The sequence below is a fragment of the Mastomys coucha genome, unplaced genomic scaffold (assembly GCF_008632895.1).
Source record: "Mastomys coucha isolate ucsf_1 unplaced genomic scaffold, UCSF_Mcou_1 pScaffold23, whole genome shotgun sequence".
In the NCBI taxonomy this organism is placed as follows: Eukaryota; Metazoa; Chordata; class Mammalia; order Rodentia; family Muridae; genus Mastomys; species Mastomys coucha.
Window position 1 is genome coordinate 32,204,468 of NW_022196906.1, and position 10,798 is coordinate 32,215,265.

The 10,798-nt window shown below is 34.9% G+C and overlaps 1 protein-coding gene across 1 annotated transcript; it reads left to right on the forward strand.

Annotated features, from left to right (window-relative positions):
* Nucleotides 1-349: 349 nt before the first annotated feature.
* Nucleotides 350-1,818, forward strand: LOC116072141 (olfactory receptor 147-like). The gene is made up of 2 exons (XM_031343432.1): nt 350-466; nt 847-1,818. The coding sequence occupies exon 2, from the start codon at nt 864-866 to the stop codon at nt 1,788-1,790; it is 927 nt and encodes a 308-aa protein (XP_031199292.1). The 5' UTR covers nt 350-466; nt 847-863; the 3' UTR covers nt 1,791-1,818.
* The last annotated feature ends 8,980 nt before the right edge of the window (nt 1,819-10,798 follow it).

Genomic DNA, 10,798 nt, shown 5'->3' on the forward strand with positions numbered 1-10,798 from the left:
TAATATGCCAATATCATTACTATTGAACTAATTTGAAAGTTGCATAGCAACAAAGTCTGATCTCTTGGGAAAATACTTGGCAAACGTAAGCCTTTCAATTTTTAATGAGGTCCCTAAGATTAAAAATTCTTAAAAGTCTCCTAGGTCATTGCCAGATGGCTCTTATGACATCAGTAGTTGTTATTTACCAACCTCTGTGATAGAGAAGGCATTCTGGGAAATGTCCACAGCAGAAATCATGATTCAGAACTCAAGGCTTCTTAGAACCTGGAGGAATGAAGGTTCTAGATTCCCCAGTTCAAATTTAGTTTCCCCACCACCAAAAAGCCAAACCCAGTAACAACAGAAAAGAATTTTTTTCTCTGGACTCTACACCTTTACAGCTCATCCAGGCCACTTGCATTGGCCCTTCTGTGAGAGTATCGATGGGTCAGTAAGGTCACTTGTGTTGTTCTTGCATACAAAGGTAAGTGTTATATTGGATCATGATTTTCTTTCCTCCAAACTAATTCTGAGAGATCCAGTGAGACTTTGATGTGTGCCTTGTCTCTTCTCTTTTGTAATTACCACAGAGCTTTAAGTAGAAGGTGGATTGTCAGCATAGATGTAGAAATGAGATGCTACAAAGGCAATAATGATCATCGCTTCCATGAATATTATTCCCAAAGAAATTGCCTTTTATATATTTATACTTATTTCTGCACATTAACTTCCATAAAAAAGTGGAAAGCAAAGGGACAGAGAAGTGCTATCTTGAAGTTATGGTATTCTGGATCTTAGTTTCTCTTTAATGTTGTAGGTTGAAGAGGGCTGTGTTCATGTTTAAATTTTTTACTGTTCTTACAGATATGACCTAAGGAAGAATGGCTGTAGGAAATGCCTCTTCAGTGAAAGAATTTATCCTGCTGGGCTTGACACAGAAGCCAGAGCTCCATCTGCCTCTCTTCTTCTTCTTCTTGGGAGTTTATGTATTATCTGTGGTGGGAAACCTGGGGTTGATTGTTCTAATTGTTTTGAATCCTCACCTGCACACTCCCATGTACTACTTCCTCTTCAATCTTTCCTTTATTGATTTCTGCTATTCCTCTGTCATAACCCCCAAAATGCTGGTAGGTTTTGTGAAGCAGAACATCATCTCTCATGCTGAGTGTATGACTCAGCTCTTTTTCTTTGCCTTCTTTGTTATTGATGAATGCTACATGTTGACAGCAATGGCCTATGACAGATATGCTGCCATCTGTAAGCCCCTGCTTTACCAGGTCACCATGTCTCATCAGGCCTGCCACTTGATGATGGTGGGAGTGTATGTAATGGGGTTTGTGAATGCCATGGCCCATACTGGTAGTGTTCTAAAGATGACCTTCTGTGATGGTAACATCATCAATCACTACATGTGTGATGTACCACCTCTCCGGAAACTCTCCTGCACAAGCACCTCCAGCAATGAGCTGTTGGTTTTCATTTTTGTTGGTGTCAATGTAATAATACCTAGCCTGACTCTGTTTGTTTCTTACACCTTGATCCTTACCAATATTCTCAGCATCCATTCTGCAGAAGGTCAGTCAAAAGCCTTCAGTACCTGTGGCTCCCATGTAGCAGCTGTTTCTCTTTTCTTTGGATCTGTAGCCTTCATGTATTTTAAGCCTTCTAGTGTATCTATAGATGGAGAAAAAGTCTCTACCATTTTTTATACCGTAGTGGGCCCAATGCTGAATCCTTTCATCTACAGTATAAGGAATAAGGATGTTCACATTGCACTGAGAAAAACTTTGAAGAAAAAAATTTTTTAACTAAATAAAATCTGTATTTGTCATGGAAGTATATGTTAAGAAATATGATGTTTACAATTAGTGAGACTGGAGAAATAGTTCATTGTTATAACATTTGCTTACATTCCTTTGGCTCTGAGTTTTCCCCAAAGTTTTGAAGACCAATAATATAAGAAACTAAAAAACCAAATATTTCAAAACAATATATGGAAAATAGTGTAGAATCAAAATTATTTGAAACTAAATTAATTGTTCTGAAATTTCAGAAATGATGACAGTGAAGGATGACTAACCCATTATGTTTTTTATGGTAGAGAGAATAGTTTACTGCAATTTTCCAGAATCATATTTATCTTTCTCAGCATTGAAAACTGAATAAACATATTTGTGTATCTATCTACCAGTATGGTACTCTCTATCCTTAGAAATCATGAAGATTTATCTAAAATCACTGAATGATGTTATACTTAGAATTGTAAAGGTCACCAATTTTGTTACATGTACATATTTATTTTGTTATTTTTTAGTTTGTGTATGGTGGGATCATATGCTGACCCTCTTTCATGCCTGGCAAGTGTCTGACCCCTTGGCTACATGTTAATTCCTACAGCTATTAGTTAATTTACCAGTTTTATGTGGCTATGTCAGAGACAGTGTCTCTACTGGTACATGAAAGAAGGCAGACCGTAAATGTTTTGTATGGTGCCTACTGACTGTATAAACTGTTTTTTAAATCTTCTGTTTAATGGACATGTTTTTTCCTAGTGTGCTCATAAGTTTGTTGCAGTATTGAATAATTTGCTTCTTGTGTTGCTTATTGCTCTTGAGAAAATTAAAACAATTGATGATGTTCTCTTCCAGAGCTTTCTGCACCTCTGTCTGCTGTGGACTACTACAGCTGCCCCACCAGCATCTCTTATCTCCCAGGTTTCCCTTTTCTCTACTGTTTCTGATTTTTGCCTCTGGTCACTGAATTCAGTCTTGCAGCCATTCAAGTGATGTTAAGGTATGGATAATATTAAAATGTTATATTTTGCTGTTGTACTTTATTAAAAAGATAGCTCTGGAGTTTGGATATAGCTTACTCCAATCCCACCCAGTTGTAAGCATTCTTGTTTAAAGGTTTCTTCCAAAATCATGTTTTGTGTAAGGTGGACCACTTGACTTTGTGACAAGGACAGAAAAACAAAACAGCACAGGAGAAGACACTGTGTGCTTTCATACAGCTAAAACAGATTATTTCTAATGAGGATTGTTATTCCTCACAGTTTTGGTTTCATTTAACACTCTGAGACTTTTGCTGAATTTTCAATTTTATCTTAAGATTTGTAAGATTATTGTTTAAACTTTTCTTAGTTCATTGAGTATGGCTAACATTTTATAAAATTTGTAACAAAAATTTTATTTAAACTTATAACAAAAGGGTTTGATAATTGAATATTTACAAATAGGTATTTTTATTTACTACAACATAGTACATATATAACTTAAATTTACATACAATTGCAAACAAAATAACAAACATCCCAAATAACAGCTATATAACTTTACCACCATCTTGATTAATGTGACTATATAAAAAAGCCAGCTAAGGAAACAAAAACTGGTCTGAAACAACGAAGACTTTCGAATTAGGATGGGTTTTTATCTTTGAACTAAAAATAAAAGATATAGACAAAATCCTAAAACCAGTGTTTATGAAAAATAGGATTTAAGAACTATGCATATTTAATAAGACATTAAAATGCACATATATGCATTTATATGCAAAGATTGACAATAAAAATGACATTCTTTACAAGTGGGAGTATATAGGCAATTCTTTCTTCTACCTTAGCAAAATTCTTTACTGTAATACCCAAGGAACCAGTAACATTTGGGAAAAAACATTAAAGAGGCTATAACAATCAAAGATGTAAATAAAATACTTTAATAATTTTATTCTTCAAACATAGAAATATAAGTGAGGTTTTATTTACTATGTTTAGTAACTTTTTGTTCTATTTTTTAAAATGGATAAATAACGTGTCTCCTGAGTGTTAGCCTCTCTCAGAATAGTGACATTGATGAAACCCACATGTATTTCTTTGCATATCCTCAAAATTCAATGGGTCAAAAACTTTCCTAGTTTGATATATGCAGAGCTTTCTCTAGTTATTTTACAAATTCTATTTTTCACTTCAAATAGAGGGCTATGGCTGAATACATATCTGAGTTAATAGAACACCTGCTCAGAATCCAGAGCAGTAGAACTTATAAATCTTTAGAAATTATCAAGACAGAAACTACCGCTAGAAGAAAAACCAAGTAGGAAAGGAGATTGAGAAAACCTGTTTCATGAAGAAATCAGTCCAAGTCACCTCTTGGTGACTTGCCTCTGGCCTGGTCTTTGATGCCTACCTGACAGTCACTAGCAGGGACTGATATACCTTGTTGGATCTTTTGATTGACAAATACAAGCTGGCCCTAGTGGTAGGAGTCTGCCATTTGAAGTGAGGAGACTTGCATATACAGTGTGATGCCTTCTACTCCCTTGCCTCTCACCACCTGAGGCGGTTGGGAAAGATGGCTTGAACATCATAGAAGTAGAAGAGGTGGCCCTGTTCTTCACTGACAACAGCATTTGGGAGAGAAGGACCTTCACCTGGGCAACAAAGTGGAACTGGACCTGATAGCAGAGGCAAAGCTGAGCCAACTCTTGAGGGTGTGAGAGCAGGAGGTTGGATGAAATAAAAGGTACTTTTATACCATATCTATGATTTGAGGGGGTTTTGTTGATGCTAAAGACCTTCAATTCAATAATTATGATTTTTGTAAGTTTCAAACTTAACAGAAATAAGACTGTGAAACCTAATCCACTAACTTGTAGACTGTTAATGATAAGATATACAGGTTAATAGTTATTGACCTTATAAAGGGTAAAGTTTTTTATTGTAATCAAAACCCTGCTTGTGATTTGTGATTATGCTAAGTAAAAGTGTAATTAATTTTACCAGGGCAAGATTTATTTGACTTCTGTATAAATGTTAAGCCTAAGGCAAGTAAGTAAAAATAAGTAAAGTCTAAAAAAAAAGGCTGGGCAGTGTTGGCTCACGCCTTTAATTCCAGCACTTGGGAGGCAGAGGCAGGCAGATTTCTGAGTTTGAGACCAGCCTGATCTACAGAGTAAAACCAAAACAAAAAACAAACAAACAAACAAACAAAAAAAACAAGTAAAGTTTGTTTAAAGTAGAGTAAAATGAATAAATGGCCTTCAAAATTCTTCAGAGATCTATTCAATATGACATATAAAACTGTGTAATAAAAAAGGCTTCCTGTGATGGACAAAAAGTTCAGCTCCTAATGTGTATCATGATAAAATTTGGACTGAGAAAGAAAAATAAAGGAAAAGCTCTGAGGAAATACACCTTTTGATATCTGAGATATGAAAGCTTATGTAAGTTATGAAGGTCGAAGAAAATGAAGTAAGGTATGTAAGTGCAAGATGTCAAACTCTGAGGAAATAATTAAAAATAAAAATAAATAAAGCTTCAAAAATCATGTGTGCTTGTAATATTTCCAAAGTTCCAATTTTTAACATATTTATCAAAGGAGTTCTGATAAGCTGTTAGTCTGTGTTGGTAAAACACAGACTACTATTTAAATTTCCTTTGATTATCTTCTAAATATAGACTTAAGAGTACTTCCCATTATGCTAAAAATATCTCTCTCCAAATTATTCAAGCCTATGGACAGAGAGGATAATGTTCATGTTTTTAACCCCAAATAATTTGGTTTTGGGTCCTTAAGCTTTTACACACAAAGATGTGAATTTATTCCAGCAGTTTACTGAACTGATCTCTCTCTCTCTCTCTCTCTCTCTCTCTCTCTCTCTCTCTCTCTCTCTCTCTCTCTTTTAACTTAAAAGAATTCACCTAAGCTTCGGGGACTCACAATTTGAGTCTCCTTGTAACAGGTCAAACATACTGAAGATAAGCACTCCTGTCATGTCAATCAACAGCCTAAGCTCTCCAGCTATTGTCTGTTCTCGAGAAGAAAGTTCTAAATGTAAAATTTTCCTTTAAGTTCCTTAACTTTTGTTCCTAGTCTATATCTGTCTTGGTAGGTTTTCACTCAACTGATTGACACCATCCAGAAATCAGCTGTGGACTCCAAACTGCTCCAAGGTGATCTGTACCACTCCAGTCCCAGGAAGATCACAGAACTAGAGAGCCCTAGACTTGCTGAAAGCTGATGTAAAAAAGTACAATGTGATTGCTCCCCAACTCTTCAGCTGGGTCACCAAACCAGATGCTTTTGATGAATACTGTCCCAGCCTTTGACTAACATTCCAGCCTTCCCATGCCCTAACAGTGATATCCCAATTTCAGCTGAGAAACAGTAATGAAAACTTAACAGTGACATCCTAATTTCAGTTGAAAGATAGTAACAGAATCCTTATCCTTAACAAAAAGGCTGGATTGGCAGGTCCAAAGGAAACTAGTTTTCCTTCATTATAGGGACTCACTTCCATTCTTCCTGGCAAAGGGGACAAATAGCTACCTATAGTGACCATTGGCATACCAGGATTTATGCTAGCCTCTAGGCTCCTTCCTTATCAAAAAGGTACACATTAAAATCAAACAGACTAAGATCTGTCAACAGTCTGATTCATTAAGTGAAGTAATTGTACTGTATGGTAGTATACTAGACCTGCTGTGTGCAGAACAAGGAGGTTATTTTAAGGCTTTCAGAGAAAATTGCTTCTATACAAAACCCTCAGTAATCATTAGAGGTTATTTGTCTGTACTAAAAACCAAACAATACAAACAAAATAAAACAAAATAAAAATCAACCAATTTCCCTGCCCCAACTCTCCAAAACAAAAGCAAAAATAAGGAAAACAAAAGAAACCCAACAAACAAAAGAAAACAAACAAACAAACAACAACAACAAAAGCACCATAGTCAGGAGAAAGACTCAAAATGAGGCAAGGAATTGCTTCCCATTCTTATTTTCAGATTCCTCTTAGTTATTATCTGTGCTATCTGCTATTGTAGGACCCCTAGCATTTCTGCTCAATATAATTATTGTTGACCATTGAATCATTAATGCCTTATCCAGATATATAATTTCCCATATGGGTGTCATTAAAATTATGATTATTAAATTCCATTATTAACAGGTACCTACTGCAGAGTCAAGAATTTGTTTCAAGATGCAACTAATAGAGAATGTGATGGCTAACATTTTGTTTTAATTTTAAATTACTCTGATAAAAAGATCTAATGAATGGAACTTTCTCTATACTGAAAATACCACTGGCCCAAGGACAGATGGAATGTTAAAGAATGTTCAGGGCCATTGTGGTATTGTGTAATTTAAGGAAACTAATGTTTATCCAGATAATGGTCAAAATATGAACTACTGCTTCTGCTTCTGTAAACAAAGCTTGCTTTCTCAAGACAACTATGGCACCCACAAGACTCGTGTCTGCTAAAGGCTGTGGTTGCTCTTAAGCAAATCTATGTGCTTGTCCACGAACAGAATATAAACTTCTGATTGTAGAATGAACATGTGCACATAAATGGAATGTGCCCATATGTTTTACTTTCTTCATAAACCTCTCTCTTATGTGGCTTGGAGCTATATCATGGGAATCCTGAGTCACACATGTAACCCTGGCTGACCAGTATCTAAATAAAAGCCTCTTTGTTAAAAATAAATTAATTTTTGGTCAGACCAGTGAACCTTTAAGTGACCCCAGACTCATGAAAACTAGTTATTCTGTGGGAACTTTGTTACCTATTGAGGTATAGTGTGATAGACATCATAGACAATGTTTTAAGGACTTAAAACATTGCCCATGAACCTAACTACAATATATATTATTTGGAGGAGATGGGACTAACATTAAGAAACCACTAAGAATTTGCTAGTACTTTGTGTTCAAGGACTTGAGTTCCAAGTTTGTAATGGCGTTATGTAATTTGTTTAAATCAAGATATATTTCGTAGTTATTTGAGCATTTGTTAGATACATCTCTGACAAAGTTTCTCAGATCCCACAATTATGACAACAGATCAGCAAACTGATATTTATCACAAATAAAATTGAAATTGTTACTATTGTCTCTGACATGAGAATTGTATTTGTGATTATTTTTAGTGTTACATTTATTCTTGGTTAGTTAACACTTTAATAATAATGTCTAGCTCATTTCCTTTGCTACATGGATTTTCTTATTTTAAAAAATAGTTAAAAATAATTGAAAAGTATTAAAAATTTTTGAGTACTCAACCATAAAAGGGACATTCATATCATACCCCTCCCTTCAGGTTCAGGTATGTTCACATATTAGGAGCCAGAAAAATTATAAGAGCCTTAGGTGATGGTGGATAACTTCAAGCAGAGAGGCAACTAATACTAAAGACTTTTTGAGAAGCTATGTGGAAAACTACTGTAGAACTTTCTTAATACTACAAAGGGATTTTCAAAGTAATTACCATATAATGGTGAAGAAAATACCTTAAGTGGGTATTTTATGTTAACTAAAACTTCCAGTGTCAGAAATAGCTTACATCTTGTTAAGTTGTTTGGCAAAATGTTCCCATAGATTGACCCACCTGAAACATCACAGGCTATTGCTAAGAGTGTTTTTGTTTTCACTTAACACTCTTGACAGTAATGTCTTATTTCTGGCACCCATTACTGCCTTTGAAAAGAGAGATATTCAGCTAGAACTCAGAAACTTCAATTCTACTGACTATCATTCACCAAAACAAAACTAATCTGCAAAAAAAATCTTAACATTTTAAAGTAATATGTTTTAAAGAATTACCAAATCCTGATTACTGTGGGACCCAAAGGAATCCTGGTCTTTGGGGAGCACTGTAAATTTGCCGTGAGGAATTCTTGGTCCCTTAGTAATTTTAGAGTCAGGAATAATTGCGATTCATTTTAGCAGCTGTTGTATTTCTTTTTATCTTAAATAGAAAAATCTGCATTTGGGGGATTTCAATTTTTCTTCTTTCTGCCAATTTATTTATTTAAAAAATAGTCTTCACCATTCCTATTTGTTATTTAGAGAAATAACCTGTGATTCTTCCTGTTCTGACAGTTTAGTTGTTTCTAAATTTACTTAGTCTTTTTGGTACATTTCCCTACTCCAAACTTTTACTTTGATGTCCAGTTGTTTAAGTGCATGTAAAACTTTGAGGAAAATTTCACTCTTAATCTTCTACTGTTAACAATGCTTCAATTGTAAGCCCTTTGGATAATGTCTTAGAGGTTTTTGTTGCTGTTGTTTCCTCATTTCCATTTAATGAGAAATCTTGCTGCATACTCTCTTTAATGTCTCCTTTATATTTTTTGTTTACCAGAAGTTCTCACAGCATTTCACTTAATTCAGATACCTTCCTTTGCTTTTCCTTGTTTCTTACCCTTTCATCTTGCACTCCTACCCTTTCCTCACTGCATTTCTCCCACCTTTTGTTCCCACTCACTGCCATTGTAATTCACTCTGAAACTCATGTTAGTTCCTCTCTCAAGTGGGAGTCATTTTTTATCACTTTCTTACCATATTAACCTTTGTAAGTACTAAAGTTGTTTAAATTTTCCTTTTTGCTACAAAAAAGGAAAATAACCCTATGCCTCACAATGACATCCAAAAGGAATAAAACATTGATTTTGGCATTTCAGAGCTTATTATTCATGGTTACAAATGTTCCTCTGATCTGAGTTTTTGTTCCAGATTCTCAGAATTTTGAGAAAATTTCAGGGTAACATTCAAGGATGAAAGATATAGGTTCTTTTCTTTCTTTCTTTCTTTCTTTCTTTCTTTCTTCCTTCCTTCCTTCCTTCTGTCTGTCCTTTCTTTTTTCTTTCTTCCTTCCTTTCTCTCTCTTTGTTTCTTTGTTTGCTTGTTTCTCTTTCTTTCTTTCTTTCTTTCTTTCTTTTTCTTTCTTTCTTTCTTTCCTTCTTTCTGAGCTTAGTAATTCTTATCTGGAGTCCAGTTTAGTGGACTCTCTGAGAATTAGCTTTGACGCTACACGCCTTATGAATTTGGTCCTTGTCTACATTCATGTCTATAAATAAAAGCAATGGTACTCTAAATATTTGCCTGTGGAGAAATATTCTCTTGTATTCAGTACGTTTTTATAGAGGGCTTGGAAGGGACACTTATTTATTCATTCTTCTATACATATTTGTAGAGCACCCCACACATATGGCAAGTTTAATTGCTTTAAATACTTCATAAGTCACTCACAAGAAAACAGTCAATATCCCTTTTCCATTATGGACTAAGATTCAGAAGTATGTGTGATATCTATGATAGAAGACATTATAAAGAAGCACGTAAGATTTCATCTAGTGATGAAAAGTATGGAAAATCCAGAGTATATGTGACAGGTGTTCATGCTTTTCTATTTGGAGAGTTCCAAAGTGGCCATAATAAAATATGCGTGAAACTGGAGCATGGGTGATGTGAAGGAAGAATGAGAAATAAGGAAGCAGGAAGCGTTGGGTGTGACAGTAAATGGAATGGTAGAGGAGAGGAGTGAGTTTCAGAGTCGTTAACACTAACCTTTGAGAAAGTCATGTGTAAACCTACTTCTATACAAGCTTCCTAAGTATACTCATGTATAAAGACAGTTTAAATGGAGTTGCCCTATAACTGGCAAAGACTGTTCCTCTTAGATACCACAAGCTCTCAAATAAAAATCCAGAACAGGGAATGAGCTAACTTTCTTTTGGAATTGTTTGCCAGTAATGTTCCATAGAAGCCCCAATGTTACTGGTTATTGCCACTGTTCTTTGTTATTCCCAAACTTGCAGAAAACACTATATATTCAAGTCATACCATAAAGAAAAAATGTTTGTATCTACCTAGTAGCTGGTTGTCTAGAGCTTTTAAGAAAAAAAATCCACAGGATTAATATAGTTAAAATGGCCATCTTACCGAAGGCAATCTACAGATTTAATGAAATCTCCATCAAAATTCCAACTCAATTCTTCACAGACTTAGAAAGAGCAATTTGCAGATTCAT

What these genes read in the sequence shown, in the direction of transcription:
- LOC116072141 (XM_031343432.1), top strand. Translation starts at nt 864, where the DNA reads ATGGCTGTAGGAAATGCCTCTTCAGTGAAAGAATTTATCCTGCTGGGC.